This window comes from Enhydra lutris, unplaced genomic scaffold, assembly GCF_002288905.1.
Source record: "Enhydra lutris kenyoni isolate GAN:26980312 unplaced genomic scaffold, ASM228890v2 scaffoldscaffold11, whole genome shotgun sequence".
Lineage (NCBI taxonomy): Eukaryota > Metazoa > Chordata > Mammalia > Carnivora > Mustelidae > Enhydra > Enhydra lutris.
In genome coordinates this window covers 36,442,428-36,459,940 of record NW_019154095.1, presented here as the reverse complement: position 1 = coordinate 36,459,940, position 17,513 = coordinate 36,442,428, and the positions used below count along the sequence as shown (strand labels likewise).

At 35.5% G+C, this 17,513-nt stretch overlaps 1 protein-coding gene across 1 annotated transcript in view; it reads right to left on the bottom strand.

The window, feature by feature from the left end:
- Positions 1-17,513, bottom strand: part of LOC111144611 (ADAM metallopeptidase domain 2) — a 147,147-nt gene that overhangs the window by 60,513 nt on the left and 69,121 nt on the right. The window contains exon 11 of the mRNA XM_022498995.1: positions 14,419-14,555. Coding sequence (XP_022354703.1) covers positions 14,419-14,555 — 137 coding nt within the window. The remainder of the gene's footprint in view (positions 1-14,418; positions 14,556-17,513) is intronic.

Genomic DNA, 17,513 nt, shown 5'->3' with positions numbered 1-17,513 from the left:
CTACTTCAAGAAACAAGAAAAATCTCAAATAAACAACCTAACCTTAAACTTAATGAAACTGTAAAAAGGAGAACAAATAAAACCAGCAGAAGAAAGGAAATAATTAAGATTAGAACAGGAATAAGTGATACAGAAACTTAAAAAAATAAAAATGAAGAAGGTGGAGGAGGAGGAGAAGGAGGAAGAGGAGAAGGATATCAATGAAACCAGGAGCTGATTCTTTGGAAAGATCCACAAAATTTATAAACCTCTAGTCAGACTTATGAAAAAAAAAAAAAGATTCATATAGACAAAATCACAAATAATGGGAGAAATAACAACCAATACCAGAGAAATACAATTATAGGACAATATTATGAAAAACAATACAACTGGGTTTTTTTCAAGATTTTATTCATTTATTTGACAGAGAGAGCAAGAGAGCACAAGCAGGGAGACCAGCAAAGGGAGAGGGATAAGAAGCAGGCTCTCCACTGTCATGTGGGACAAGATCCTAGGACCCTGGGATCATGACCTGAGCTAAAGGCAGATGCTTAACCATCTGAGCCACCTAGGCACCCCTGAAAAGCAATACAATCATAAGAGAATATTATAAAAAACTATATATACCGAAACATTAAACAACACAGAAGCATGGATAAATTCCTAGAAAAGTATAAACTACCAAAACTGAAATAGAAAGAAGTAGAAAACTCGAACAGAGCAATAACCAGGAAGATCAAATTAGTAATCAAAAAACCTTCAACAAACAAAAGCCTGAGCTGTATGGCTTCACAGGCAAATTCTACCAAACACTGGAAGAAGAGTTAATATTCTTCTCAAACTATTCCTGAAAAATAGAAAATGAAAGAAAACTTCCAAATTCATTCTATGAGGCCAGCATTACCCTGATACCAAAATCAGATAAAGACTCCACTAAAAAAAGAGAAATACATGCCAATATCACAGAAGAAAATGGATGGGAGAAATTCTCAATAAAATACTAGCAAATTAAATCTAACAGTATATTTAAAAAGTCATTCACTACAATCAACTGGGATTTTTCTTGGTTTGCAAGGGTGATCCAATATTGACAAACCAAGCAACACGATATCTCACATCAGTAAGGGAAAGGATAAAAACCTTTTAATCATTTCAGTATACACACAAAAAAGCATTTGATAAAGTACAACTTTCATTTATGATTTAAAAAAACCCTCAACAAAGTAGGGATAGAGGGAATATATCTCAATATGATAAAGGTCATATAAGAAAAACCCACAGTGAATATTATACTCAATTGGGGAAAACTGAGACCTTTCCCTTTAAAGTGAAGGACAAAACAAGGATGTCCATTCTCACCACCTTTATTCAACATAGTACTGGGAGTCCTAGCTTCAGCAATCAACAATAAAAATAAATAAAAGGCATCCAAATTGGAAAAGTAGAAAACTCACTTTTTGCAGATGGCATAATACTACATATAGAAAATGTGAAAGGCTCCACCAAAAACTACTAAAACTGAAAAAAGAATTCAGTAAGGTCATAGGATTTAAAATCAATGTACAGAAATCTGTTGCATTTCTATAATAAGAAAGCAGCAGAAAGAGAAATTAAGGAACTGATCCCATTTATAACCGCACCTTAAATAATTAGATAGTAATAAACATAACCAGAGGTGAAAGACCTGTACTATAAAAACTATAGAACACTGATGAAAGAAAGTGAAGATGACACAAAAAAAGAGACATTCCACGCTCATAGATTTGAAGAATAAATTTTGTTAAAATGTACTATCTAAGGCAATCTATACATTTAATGCAGTCCCTATAAAAATACCAGTAACACTTTTCACAGAACTAGAAGAAAAAATCCTAAAATTTTTATGGAACCACAAAAGACCCTGACTAGCCAAACAATTTTGAAAAAGAAAAGGAAAGCTGAAGGCATCACCATTCTAGACTTCAAGTTATATTACTAAGCTGCAGCAATCAAAACAATATGGTACTGGCAAAAAAATGGATACATAGAGCAAGAGAACAAAACAGAAATTCAGAAATAAACCCTCAACTCTATGGCCAATTAATCTTCAACAAAACAGGAAAGAATATCCAATGGGACAAATTCTCTTGAACAAATGGTGTTGGGAAAACGGGAGAGCAATATGCAAAAGAACAAACCTGAGTCATTTTTTCACACCATATACAAAATAAACTCAAAATGAATTAAGGATTTGAATGTTGAGACCTGAGACCATAAAAATCCCTAAAGAGAACAAAGGCTGAAATGTCTCTGATATCAGCCATAGCAACATTTTTCTAGATATGTCTGAGACAAACTAAATAAAAGCAAAAATAAACTACTGGGACTATTTCAAAATAAAATGCTTCCGCAAAGCAAAGGAAATAATCAACAAAACTATAAGGCAACCTACAGAAGATAGGGATAAAAAAATTTTAATTACATATTTGATAAAGGGTTAATATCCAAAATATATAAAGAACTTATAAAACTCAAATAACAAATAATCCAATTTAAAAATGGGCAGAAGACATGTACAGACATTTCTCTGTAGAAAACATCCAGATGGCCAACAGATATATGAAAAGATATTATACATCACTCATTATCAAGGATATGTAAATCAAAACCACAGGGAGATATCACTTCACATCTGTCAGAATGGCTAAAATAAAAAACACAAGAAACAAGTTTTGGTGGGAATGTGGAGAAAAGGAATCCTTGTGCACTACTGGTGGGAATGCAAACTGCTGCAACCACTGAGGAAAATAATATAAAGCTCCCTCAAAAAGTTTAAAATAGGGGGAGGAGTCAAGATGGCGGAGAAGTAGCAGGCTGAGACTACTTCAGGTAGCGGGAGATCAGCTAGATAGCTTATCTAAAGATTGCAAACACCTACAAATCCAACGGGAGATCGAAGAGAAGAAGAACAGCAACTCTAGAAACAGAAAATCAACCACTTTCTGAAAGGTAGGACTGGCAGAGAAGTGAATCCAAAGCGACGGGAAGATAGACTGCGGGGGGAGGGGCCGGCTCCCGGCAAGCGGCGGAGCAACGGAGCACAAAATCAGGACTTTTAAAAGTCTGTTCCGCTGAGGGACATCGCTCCAGATGCTTAACCAGGGTGAAGCCCACGCAGGGTCAGCGTGGCCTCAGGTCCCGCAGGGTCACAGAAGGATCGGGGGTGTCTGAGTGTCGCAGAGCTTACAGGTATTAGAACGGGGAAGCCGGCTACAGAGACAGAGCCGAGGAGTGAGCTCTAAGCTCGGGGTTACCTTGAACCGGTCGCAGGCTCGGTCAGCTCGGAGCGCGGCCGGAGGCAGGGTGACGGGAGTAAATCGGCGCTGTTCTCTGAGGGCGCACTGAGGAGTGGGGCCCCGGGCTCTCCGCTCCTCCGGGAGGAGACCGGGAGGCTGCCATCTTCATTCCCGCCCTCCGGAACTCTACGGAAAGCGCTCAGGGAACAAAAGCTCCCGAAAGCAAACCCGAGCGGATTACTCAGCCAGGTCCCTGGTAAGGGCGGTTCAACTCCGCCCGGGGCAAAGACACTTGAGAATCACTACAACAGGCCCCTCCCCCAGAAGATCAACAAGAAGCCCAGCCAGGACCAAGTTCACCTACCAAGGAGTGCAGTTTCAATACCAAGGAGAGCAGCGGAATTCCAAAGGAGAAGAAAGCAAAGCAAGGAACTCATGGCTTTTTCCCCATGATTCTTTAGCCTTGCAGTTAATTTAATTTTTTTTTCTTTTTCAATTTATTTTTCTTCTTCTGCTAAATTTTTTTTAACTTTTACCCTTTTCTTTTTTAATGCTTTTTAACTAGTATAATATATATATATTTTTTCCCTTTTTATATTTTTTCTTTATTGGTTTTCTTTTTTTAATTGTTTCTTTCTTTTTTTTTTTTTCTTTCTGAACCTCTTTTTATCCCCTTTGTCCCCCCTCACGATTTGGGATCTCTTTTGATTTGGCTAAAGCATATTTTCCTGGGGTTGTTGCCACCCTTTTAGTATTTTACCTGCTCCTTCATCTACTCTTATCTGGAAAAATGACAAGGCAGAAAAATTCACCACAAAAAAAAAGAACAAGATGCAGTACCAAAGGCTAGGGACCTAATCAATACAGACATTGGTAATATGTCAGATCTAGAGTTCAGAATGACGATTCTCAAGGTTCTAGCTGGCTCGAAAAAGCCATGGAAGATATTAGAGAAACCCTCTCAGGAGATATAAAAGCACTTTCTGGAGAAATAAGAGAACTAAAATCTAACCAAGTTGAAATCAAAAAAGCTATTAATGAGGTGCAATCAAAAATGGAGGCTCTCACTGCTAGGATAAATGAGGCAGAAGAAAGAATTAGCGATATAGAAGACCAAATGACAGAGAATAAAGAAGCTGAGCAAAAGAGGGACAAACAGCTACTGGACCACGAGGCGAGAATTCGAGAGATAAGTGACACCATAAGACGAAACAACATTAGAATAATTGGGATTCCAGAAGAAGAGGAAACAGAGAGGGGAGCAGAAGGTATATTGGAGAGAATTATTGGAGAGAATTTCCCCAATATGGCAAAGGGAACAAGCATCAAAATCCAGGAGGTTCAGAGAACTCCCCTCAAAATCAATAAGAATAGGTCCACACCCCGTCACCTAATAGTAAAATTTACAAGTCTTAGTGACAAAGAGAAGATCCTGAAAGCAGCCCGGGAAAAGAAGTCTGTAACATACAATGGTAAAAATATTAGATTGGCAGCAGACTTATCCACAGAGACCTGGCAGGCCAGAAAGAGCTGGCATGATATATTCAGAGTACTAAACGAGAAAAACATGCAGCCAAGAATACTATATCCAGCTAGGCTATCATTGAAAATAGAAGGAGAGATTAAAAGCTTCAAGGACAAACAAAAACTGAAAGAATTTGCAAATACCAAACCAGCTCTACAGGAAATATTGAAAGGGTCCTCTAAGCAAAGAGAGACCCTAAAAGTAGTAGATCAGAAAGAAATAGAGACAATATACAATAACAGTCACCTTACAGGCAATACAATGGCACAAAATTCATATCTCTCAATACTTACCCTGAATGTTAATGGGCTAAATGCCCCAATCAAAAGACACAGGGTATCAGAATGGATAAAAAAACAAAACCCATCTATATGTTGCCTACAAGAAATTCATCTTAAACCTGAAGACACCTCCAGATTTAAAGTGAGGGGGTGGAAAAGAATTTACCATGCTAATGGACATCAGAAAAAAGCAGGAGTGGCAATCCTTATATCAGATCAATTGGATTTTAAGCCAAAGACTATAATAAGAGATGAGGAAGGACACTATATCATACTCAAAGGAACTGTCCAACAAGAAGATCTAACAATTTTAAATATCTATGCCCCTAACATGGGAGCAGCCAACTATATAAACCAATTAATAACAAAATCAAAGAAACACATCGAAAATAATACAAGAATAGTAGGGGACTTTAACACTCCCCTCACTGAAATGGACAGATCATCCAAGCAAAAGATCAACAAGGAAATAAAGGCCTTAAATGACACACTGGACCAGATGGACATCAAAGACATATTCAGAACATTTAATCCCAAAGCAACAGAATACACATTCTTCTCTAGTGCACATGGAACATTCTCCAGAATAGATCACATTCTCGGTCCTAAATCAGGTCTCAACCATTATCAAAAGATTGGAATCATTCCCTGCATATTTTCAGACCACAATGCTCTGAAGCTAGAACTCAATCACAAGAGGAAATTTGGAAAGAACCCAAATACATGGAGACTAAACAGCATCCTTCTAAAGAATGAATGGGTCAACCAGGAAATTAAAGAAGAGTTGAAAAAATTCATGGAAACAATGATAATGAAAACACAACGGTTCAAAATCTATGGGACACAACAAAGGCAGTCCTGAGAGGAAAATATATAGCAGTACAAGCCTTTCTCAAGAAACAAGAAAGGTCTCAAGTACACAACCTAACCCTACACCTAAAAGAGCTAGAGAAAGAACAAGAAAGAAACCCTAAACCCAGCAGGAGAAGAGAAATCATAAAGATCGGAGCAGAAATCAATGAAATAGAAACCAAAAAAACAATAGAACAAATCAATGAAACTAGGAGCTGGTTCTTTGAAAGAATTAATAAGATCGATAAACCCCTGGCCAGACTTATCAAAAAGAAAAGAGAAAGGACCCAAATAAATAAAATCATGAATGAAAGAGGAGAGATCACAACCAACACCAAAGAAATACAGACAATTATAAGAACATACTATGAGTAACTCTACGCCAACAAATTTGACAATCTGGAAGAAATGGATGCATTCCTAGAGACATATAAACTACCACAACTGAACCAGGAAGAAAGAGAAAGCCTGAACAGACCCATAACCAGTAAGGAGATTAAAACAGTCATCAAAAATCTCCAAACAAAAGCCCAGGGCCAGACGGCTTCCCAGGGGAATTCTACCAAACATTTAAAGAAGAACTAATTCCTATTCTCCTGAAACTGTTCCAAAAAATAGAAATGGAAGGAAAACTTCCAAACTCATTTTATGAGGCCAGCATCACCTTGATCCCAAAACCAGACAAGGATCCCATCAAAAAAGAGAACTATAGACCAATATCCTTGATGAACACAGATGCAAAAATTCTCGCCAAAATACTAGCCAATAGGATTCAACGGTACATTAAAAGGATTATTCACCACGACCAAGTGGGATTTATTCCAGGGCTGCAAGGTTGGTTCAACATTCGCAAAACAATCAATGTGATACAACACATTAATAAAAGAAAGAACAAGAACCATATGATACTCTCCATAGATGCTGAAAAAGCATTTGACAAAGTACAGCATCCCTTCCTGATCAAAACTCTTCAAAGTGTAGGGATAGAGGGCACATACCTCAATATTATCAAAGCCATCTATGAAAAACCCATGGCAAATATCATTCTCAATGGAGAAAAACTGAAAGCTTTTCCGCTAAGGTCAGGAACACGGCAGGGATGTCCGTTATCACCACTGCTATTCAACATAGTACTAGAAGTCCTAGCCTCAGCAATCAGACAACAAAAGGAAATTAAAGGCATCCAAATCGGCAAAGAAGAAGTCAAACTATCACTCTTTGCAGATGATATCATACTATATGTGGAAAACCCAAAAGACTCCACTCCAAAACTGCTAGAACTTGTACAGGAATTCAGTAAAGTGTCAGGATATAAAATCAATGCCCAGAAATCAGTTGCATTTCTCTACACCAACAACAAGACAGAAGAAAGAGAAATTAAGGAGTCCATCCCATTTACAATTGCACCCAAAACTATAAGATACCTAGGAATAAACCTAACCAAAGAGACTAAGAATCTATACACAGAAAACTATAAAGTACTCATGAAAGAAATTGAGGAAGACACAAAGAAATGGAAAAATGTTCCATGCTCCTGGATTGGAAGAATAAATATTGTGAAAATGTCTATGCTACCTAAAGCAATCTACACATTTAATGCAATTCCTATCAAAGTACCATCCATTTTTTTCAAAGAAATGGAACAAATAATCCTAAAATTTATATGGAACCAGAAAAGACCTCGAATAGCCAAAGCAATATTGAAAAAGAAAGCCAAAGTTGGTGGCATCACAATTCCGGACTTCAAGCTCTATTACAAAGCTGTCATCATCAAGACAGCATGGTACTGGCACAAAAACAGACACATAGATCAATGGAACAGAATAGAGAGCCCAGAAATAGACCCTCAACTCTATGGTCAACTAATCTTCGACAAAGCAGGAAAGAATATCCAATGGAAAAAAGACAGCCTCTTCAACAAATGGTGTTGGGAAAATTGGACAGCCACATGCAGAAAAATGAAATTGGATCATTTCCTTACACCACACACGAAAATAGACTCAAAATGGATGAAGGATCTCAATGTGAGAAAGGAATCCATCAAAATCCTTGAGGAGAACACAGGCAGCAACCTCTTTGACCTCAGCCGCAGCAACATCTTCCTAGGAACATTGCCAAAGGCAAGGGACGCAAGGGCAAAAATGAACTATTGGGATTTTATCAAGATCAAAAGCTTTTGCACAGCAAAGGAAACAGTTAACAAAACCAAAAGACAACTGACAGAATGGGAGAAGATATTTGCAAATGACATATCAGATAAAGGGCTAGTGTCCAAAATCTATAAAGAACTTAGCAAACTCAACACCCAAAGAACAAATAATCCAATCAAGAAATGGGCAGAGGACATGCACAGACATTTCTGCAAAGAAGACATCCAGATGGCCAACAGACACATGAAAAAGTGCTCCACATCACTCAGCATCAGGGAAATACAAATCAAAACCACAATGAGATACCACCTCACACCAGTCAGAATGGCTAAAATTAGCAAGTCAGGAAATGACAGATGCTGGCGAGGATGCGGAGAAAGGGGAACCCTCCTACACTGTTGGTGGGAATGCAAGCTGGTGCAACCACTCTGGAAAACAGCATGGAGGTTCCTCAAAATGTTATAATAGAACTACCCTATGACCCAGCAATTGCACTGCTGGGTATTTACCCTAAAGATACAAATGTAGTGATCCAAAGGGGCACGTGCACCCGAATGTTTATAGCAGCAATGTCTACAATAGCCAAACTATGGAAAGAACCTAGATGTCCATCAACAGACGAATGGATAAAGAAGAAGTGGTATATATACACAATGGAATACTATGCAGCCATCAAAAGAAATGAAATCTTGCCATTTGCAACGACGTGGATGGAACTAGAGGGTATCATGCTTAGCGAAATAAGTCAATCGGAGAAAGACAACTATCATATGATCTCCCTGATATGAGGGAGAGGAGATGCAACATGGGGGGTTAAGGGGGTAGGAGAAGAGTAAATGAAACAAGATGGGATTGGGAGGGAGACAAACTATAAGTGACTCTTAATCTCACAAAACAAACTGAGGGTTGATGGGGAGGGGGGTTGGGGGGTGTGGGTTATGGACATTGGGGAGGGTATGTGCTATGGTGAGTGCTGTGAAGTGTGTAAACCTGGCGATTCACAGACCTGTAACCCTGGGGATAAAAATATATTATATGTTTATAAAAAATAAAATTAAAAAAAAAAAGAAAAGGAAAAAAAAAGTTTAAAATAAAGCTAACCTATGATCCATTAATTGCACTACTGGGTATTTACCCAAAAAATACAAAACCTCTAACTCAAAGGGAAACATGCATCCCTATGTTTATAGCAGGATTATTTACAATATAAAAGTCATGGAAGCAGGCCAAGTGTCTTATCAATTGATAGATAAAGATGATGTAGTATATATACAATAATATTTATTGTAATAGGCTAAATAATATTTAGCCTTAAAAAGAACAAAATCTTGCCATTTGCAATAACATGGATGGAACTAGAGAATATTATGCTAAGCAAAATAAGTCAGTCAGAAAAAGACAAATACCATATGATTCACTTACATGTGGAATTTAAGAAACAAAACAAATGAGCAAAGGTTAAAAAAAGAGAGAAAGAGAGAGACAGAGACAAACTAAGAAATAAACTCTTAACTACAGAGAACAAACTGATGGTTACCAGAGAGGAGGTGGATTGGAGGGATGGGTGAAAAAGGTGGTGGGGATTGAGGGTGCATTTGTTGTGATGGGCATTGAGTAATACATGGAATTGTTGAATCACTGTATTATACACCTGAAACAATATAATGTTGTATGTTAGCTATACTGCATTCAAAATTACGTTAAATTTAAAAATAAATGAAGATTATAGAAACTTTATGACAAATTAATTTCAAAGAAATAGTTTTAAAATCCCAAACAAATATCCTCATATCTTAAAATTAATTATTAAACACCTTTCCAGAAAGAGAAGTCTAAGTCCATATGGCTTCACTGATGAATTACTATCAAATAATTTGTGAAGAATTAATATCAATTTTCTAGATCACTTTTAGGAAATTTTAGATGCCTGATAATAAAACCAGTCAAAATTATTAAAAGAGTAAACAACTAAAGACCAATGTCCTTCATAAATATACAGAGAGGCAAATATTAGGGGAAAAAAAAACAGCAACAAGTAAGGCAATACACAAAAAAGACTATTCATCATGTCCAAATGTGGTTTATCCCAGGAAAACAAGTTATTTAACAATTTCAACATATCAACTGAAAAAAGTAAAAACAACAATAACAACACACAAACTTTTTTATATGTAAGGAAATCTATTCATGATGGAAATTTGGACAAAGAATAAAAAAATCACTTCCTCAATCTGAGTGAAAGCCTCTATGAAAATCTTTCAGCTAATATATTTAATGGTGAAGGATTAAAGATTTTGCTCTTAAATTAAAAGCAAAAAAAATAGCCACACATTCCATATCATCTAACATTGCATTAAAGGTCCTAACCACCATCGTAAGGCAAAAATAAGACTTGAAAGAATATGAAGATTGAAAAAAATGTAAAACTGTATATATAATATATATGTATAAAGTTCTAATAAAGCTAAACTTAAATTCCAGAACTAAGTTTAGCAAAACTGTAGGAAACAAGTTCCATGAAATTTTCTATATACTTGCTACAAACAACTGGAAATTTTATAGTCTTATATATAAAGAGGTGCAATTAGAAAGAATAGTATATGCTAATCTATTTACACCTAATCTAATAATTTCCCCAAAGAAAAAAAATTGTGGAAACACAGCACTCTGAAAATTTCTAACCATGATGAGAATAATTTAGGCATCTCAACAAAATAAACTCTTTTCAAATTGAGCAAAGAATACTTTGACAATATTGAGGAGGAGGTGGAGGGTCCATAGAGCTATTAATATTCAGATCTTCTAGTTCTGTCATTTCCTCACCATCATAACCCTTATAATCATTGCAATCAGTATTAAAGGTAACATATCATTATTGTAAAAACTATAGTTCAAAGATAAATCAATATTTAATAGGCAGTGTTCAACATTATTAATATGAGGTACATATACCATCAACCATCTTTACTTAGATTAAAAACAAAAGCAAAAGTAATGAACATGATTGTAGGACATATATTTGGGACATGATGCTAGGAAATAGGATTAAAGAAGTAGGAATGCAGAAAGAGAGAATGAGGAAAAGTCAGCATAAGTGTTTTTTATTGAGATGACAATTGTCACTCCATTCTGCTGGGACCACAGAGAAGTAGAGAATATTTAATGGATTGTAGGATAGCTCTGTTGCACTACTGGGTATTTACCCTAAAGATACAAATGTAGTGATCCAAAGGGACACATGCACCTGAATGTTTATAGCAACAATGTCCACAATAGAAAAACTATAGAAAGAACCTAGATCTCTATCAACAGATGAATGGATAAAGAAGATGTGGAGTATTTATATACGATGGAATAGTATGCATCCTTCAAAACAAAAACCAAATTTTGCCATTTGCCACAACGTAGATGGAAGTAGAGAGTATTATGTTAAGCGAAATAAGTCAATCAGAGAAAGACAATTATCATATGATCTCTCTGGTATAAGGAATTTGAGAGGGACGGCGGGAGGGTCATGGGGGGAAGGGAGGGAAAAATGAAACAAGGAGGGAGGCAAACCGTAAGAGACTCTTAATCTCAGAAAACAAACTGAGGGTTGCTGGCAGGGAGGGGTGCAAGGGGGAGGGATAGGGTGGCTGGGTTATGGACATTGGGGAGGGTATGTGTTATGGTGGGTGCTGTGAATTGTGTAAAAGTGATGATTCACAGACCTGTATCCCTGAAACAAATAATACATTATATGTTAATTAAAAATTTAAAAAAAAATATTTAATGTAATTGTCCTTAGATGGTTAGGAAGCTGGTGTTCCAATAAAGTGTTTGAAGGCTTCCCCTGCAAATAGGTGATTACCTTTATTTTAAAGACCTCTTTTACATATTTTGCCTAGGGAAGAAGCTGATTGACCTTCATGAATTTTAAAATGTGGACCTGGTCATTGAGTACTTCTTGTGGGACTTGAACTTAAGATAGATATAAAGATCTGTATACTTTGTGCCCTCTCTAAATCAACTCACATGCTTCTTCCCCATGCTTCCTTGTCTCTAAATGTACAAGCTTGCAGTATCCAGATCCTTGACCAAATACCTAACTCATTTGTCATTGCCGAGGCTATGTAGATCCAACCTGTGGTACTTCTCTCATACAAGATGGAGAGTTAAATGTATTCTGTGTAAATATGTTCATTGGGATGGTCTTAATCTAATTGGAGAATAGTATGAAATAGTGATTTTTTTTCCAAAAAGATTCCACCTAAAATATTGAAAGGAGCTTTATTGAACTAAGTTTTTTTTTTTTTTTTTTTTTTTCTGTGCAGCCAGTTTTAGGGAACTCCCATGTGACCACTGATGTGAAGTGATTGAGAAATATTGGTGCAAAAGATATAGGTGACATGGAGCTCTGTTATCCCTGTTATTTACTTACACTGGATATTTTAGTTAGCTACCATATATGTCATTTTGGTCATTTGGTAGATTAATAGGTCCATTTGATCTTATAATTCTAGAGATATGAAAATACTCAAATTATGATGAAAATAATCAATTTTAGTAACACAGTCACTATTTCCTGGATGCATGTTCAACTCTATCAGTGTACAATAGCCCACCAAGAGCTTCAAAGAACTCTAGGGGCCTGCACTACAAATTTCTTATATTTGTCAGAAATTCCACATGTAACCTAATCTATGAGGAATATCTTTACTTATATTGTATCATAGTGATCATAAGTGCCAAAGTACGAGCATTTTGCATCACAGCATGCACCTGCAGTGCCCTCTCTCTACTACATCTCCTGCTAAAGGCATCTCTGTTGTCACCAAATCATGAATTGGTTCTAGGTCCACAATTATTTAAAAAGGGCTTGCTTTCTATAGCCCCTTCTTTTTCTGTTGTTTCAAATTTATACTCAAATTCTAGTCAGTAATATTCAAATTCTAGTGTATTGATTTCAAGAGTAAAATTTAGTGACTCACCACTTACATATAATGTCCTGTGCTCAACACAATAAGTGCCCTCCTTAATACCCATTACCCATTTAGCCCATCCTCCCATCAACCTCCTGTCCAGCAACCCTCAGTTTGTTCTCTCTAGTTGAGTACGTTTTATGCTTTGCTTCCTTTTTCCCCCATGTTCATCTGTTTTAGCTCTTAAATTTCACATATGAGTCAAATCATATGGTTTTTATCTTTCTCTGACTTATTTCTTTTAGCATAATATACTCTAGCTCCATTCATGTTATTGTAAATGGCAAAATTTCATTCTTTTTGATGACTGAGTAATATTCCTTTGTATATATATACATAAATGCACACACGCAGGCATACATATCCTCTTCTTTATCAATTCACCATTGATGGACATTTGGGTTCTATCCATAATTTGGCTATTGTTGATAATGCTGTTCTATAGCCCCTTCTGAGATAACTATTTCCATATAAGTCGCTGTCAAATCAGAGCCTGAGATAAAGATTTGAGTGCAAGTATTTTTTTTAAAGATTTTATTTATTTATTTGATAGAGATTACAAGCAGACAGAGAGGCAGGCAGAGAGAGAGAGGAGGAAGCAGGCTCCCCGCTGAGCAGAGAGCCTGATGTGGGGCTTGATCCCAGGACCCTGGAATCATGACCTGAGCCGAAGGGAGGGGCTTTAACCCACTGAGCCACCCAGGTGTCCCGAGTGCAAGTATTCTTAAGAAACGATTCCAGAAGCAGAAGTGAAGGAATGGAGAGAATGTGATGTTATCAACTTTGTTGCTGTAGGAAATGGGTCTTGATTTTCTAAGACATATGAGAAGCAAAAAGTGGCTGTGAGAAACGTCCTTTGGAAGCACAAGAGGCTGGCTCTAATCATCTAATGATGGTTTCCCTAAATCTTCTATTTGATCCTAATTCTATGAAATCTCACCATTGTATACTCCACCAGATTCACTAGGTCTTTGAGGCAGGGTGAGGATATTGCAAAAAAAGCCTTCTCTAGTATCAGAAAAAGCTGAAAAACAGCACCTTCCAATTCAGACAATGCCAATACTTCAGGTTGAGAGGGCAAAATGGACGAGATTCATGCAGACAAAAATCATTCTTGTAGAGTGATCACAAGCCTGTATTTAGCTTATGAAATCATGCATTAGATTATAAAATCTGGCAAGTGATTTAGTGATAACTGTAGAGTTAGGTCACATATGACAAAACAAGTGTGGTATCAGATTACAAGTGACAGGGAGGTAGACATGCAGCATTGGGCATTGTTGGGACACAGCCTGTATTATTTTAGCAGCCTAGACTTTTTAAAACTAAATACACCAAAGTTATTTTTACATAAACTATGTATATAAAGAATATAAAAGTAAAGCATCTTACATTGCTTCTGGATTCATTAGGCAGACAGTTCCTGAGCACTGGCATTTGCTAATATCATCATAAGCTATTCCCATACTAAGGCTTAGTAATTGAGCTATAACAACTGCAAGCGATTCCAGACTTATGGTTCTGGGGTGCTGGAAAAAAAAAGCACACACACACACACGTACAAAAAACAAACAAACAAACAAAAAACCCCACACTCAAATTTTAGAAGATACTTCATTTACCTGGAAAATAATGTAATTATTAAAGATAGTCACTCAATAAAATTGAACAGAGGCATCTAATATGTTAACCACAGGTGTGCCAACCATATTGGTCTAACATGTTACAGGTACCATTACCAATATAAGAAAAATATAAAAAGGGAGATCTGAAATTTTACCAAGATGTAAATGCATGGTTCACTGGGTGGCATCAGGGCAAGAAAAATATTGTCCCAATAACTTGTTAATTATATATGAGAATTATTATAGTCATATTTGCATTCACAAAAGAAAATCTTTAGATACACACATATACACAAACTATATGTGTGTCAAATTAACAGGTTATGATCATTTACAATTTAATTATTTGGGGGCAATATTTTATGTAAATTTTCCATACATTTAAAAAATCATAAATTAACCCACTAAATTAAGCTAAATAATGACTGAAATTAAAAATGCTGACTTTCCACAGTAGTTTAAACTTTATTTTTAAAACTAAAGTAACTTTATAATTTTTCTTTTTGCAAATATAGGATACTTATTATAGCACATTTTAACCATACTAAAACATAGGCAGTTTAAGAAAAATACAAAAATCACACTATCTGTTCATATAGATCTAATAGTATTTTATTAAATATACTTCAAGATTGGTTTCTAGGAATACATTTTGGTATCTTCTGTTTGCCTCTCAACCCTGCAGCATTTTCCACACTGCTGTTTAGCCCAGAAAGTGAAACCAATAGATTATGTTAAAGCGTTCCTTTACCCTCTGCTTTAACCTAGATTTACTCTAAAGAGATTTACAAGCTAAGAAAAGAGCAGGACATTTAATACCATCACTGCCAGGGTGCCTATAACTGTCTGAATCTTTGAGTGGAAGCCTCTACCTTCTGTCTGTGACTGTAGGAAAATGACATTGTCCTTTCTTTCAAGCCTGAGTGACAATTAAATTTTTTTATTGCTAGCCCTAAAGTACAGCAAAATTCCTATATCTTGCATACACATTGATAAATGGTCCCTTTATCAGATTACCACAGTTTAATTTTCAGAGAGAGAAGGGGAGAGGGAAAAAGAGTGGAAAAGAAATTGAATTCTGAAGATTCTAAATTTCAAGAATTTAAATAATTGGATATTATAAATAATAATAGTATATTACATTTTGCTGCAGTTACAAATTTTCCTTTTTGCAGGATAAGTAGAAAAGGTCTAGCATTATTCAATGTATCTTTGCATTTGTTTCTTATTCTGTATCTGTCCCATTCCCTGTTATCTTTTACAGCTTAGTAAGATGAAAAAACCAATATTCAAAAATTCTGTTTTAGTTATTTGTGTGAAAGTATTCTCCTCCCCACCCCATGCATCTGCTTCTCTATTTTCTATCTTCTTACTACCGCATGTATTTTGACTTTTCCTTTCATTGTATGATAGGATCAGATACATGGTTTAGTTTTTGAGATGAGCTTTCTTTATACTCTTTACTTCTACTAATCAGCTCAGGGTGACATTACAAAATACTACAGATTGGGATGGTTTAAACAACAAAATTATTTTTTCACAGTTCTGGAGATCAGAAGTCCAAGATCAAAGTACCAGCATCATTCGTTTCTGGTGGGGTCCTTCTTCCATGGCTACCTTCTTTTCTCACTTGGTTTTTCTACTGTGTATGTACAGATAGGTATCTCTGCTGTCTCTTTCTCTTTCTTTATGAAAGCCAGTTCTATTGAATTAGGAATCCACTTTTATGATCTCTTAAGTATCTCCATAAAGGTTAAATCTCCAAATAGAGTCATATGGGGCTTTGGGGTTCAATATATGGATTTTAGGAGGACATGATTTAGTCCATAACAGACCAGTACGAAAAATTTGAAAACGATATGGACTAGAATATGAGAATTTCCTATAGGATATTGTTATGATTACTTCTGTTTTGAAAACAAAATAATGGGAAAAAATAAGTTATATTTAACATTAGATTTTTTAAAAATATTTTAGGAAAAATGTTACGACTAAGTAGACATTTCTTTTTGTAAATAATACCTACTTAGGACAATAGTTGTAAAATATTAATAGTAACTGACATTTATTAAAGCTTCTTAAGCACCAATCACCAGACAAAAAAGTTGGTAGACAAGGGAGTATTGATTGAGACTTCCTTTACTGTGCAACATGTGATTATTCTACAAATATGCCTGACACTTATGCTCATAAAAACTTGTGATCTCCAATTTTAGAAATCAAGATTCTATATATGTCTTTCAGATAAAGCCTGCTAATATTGTTCAAATCTTCTAAATTTTAGTCTGAAAAATTAATTATCCAAGGATGATTTATTTGGGCTAGTAGTTTTCAGTGTTTGCTTTGTGTATTTTGAAGGTATTTAGTTGGATACATATGATTTCAGGTTTAATATATAAGGCAGGTAAAATTTTGTTTCATCCTAAATAATGAATCACTTAAAATTCATATCATTTTACCTGAAGAACATTTTGCTGCTTTATACTAATACTGATACATTAGTTTTCCTTTGGCACCATATTCTGTATTTTTATACTCGCTAGGGTTAAAATTTCTGGCATTAGATAGGTAGATTGATTTAAAACATAAAAGAGAAAAAACCTGATTTTTTTATTTTTTTATAGTTGAAATTAAAATATTTTTAACCACTTTTGGGTATTGCCTTTTCAAAATTATTGATAACATTTTATTTTGTGTGATGTTTTCATGCTGAGTGTACAAATCTTAAGTGCCTTGATGCAATTTTATGAAAATATACACATACATATATATAGAATATTTATTTACACATATATATACATTCATATATAATTTATACATATCATATGTATAAATATATACATACATATTTATGATGTGTGT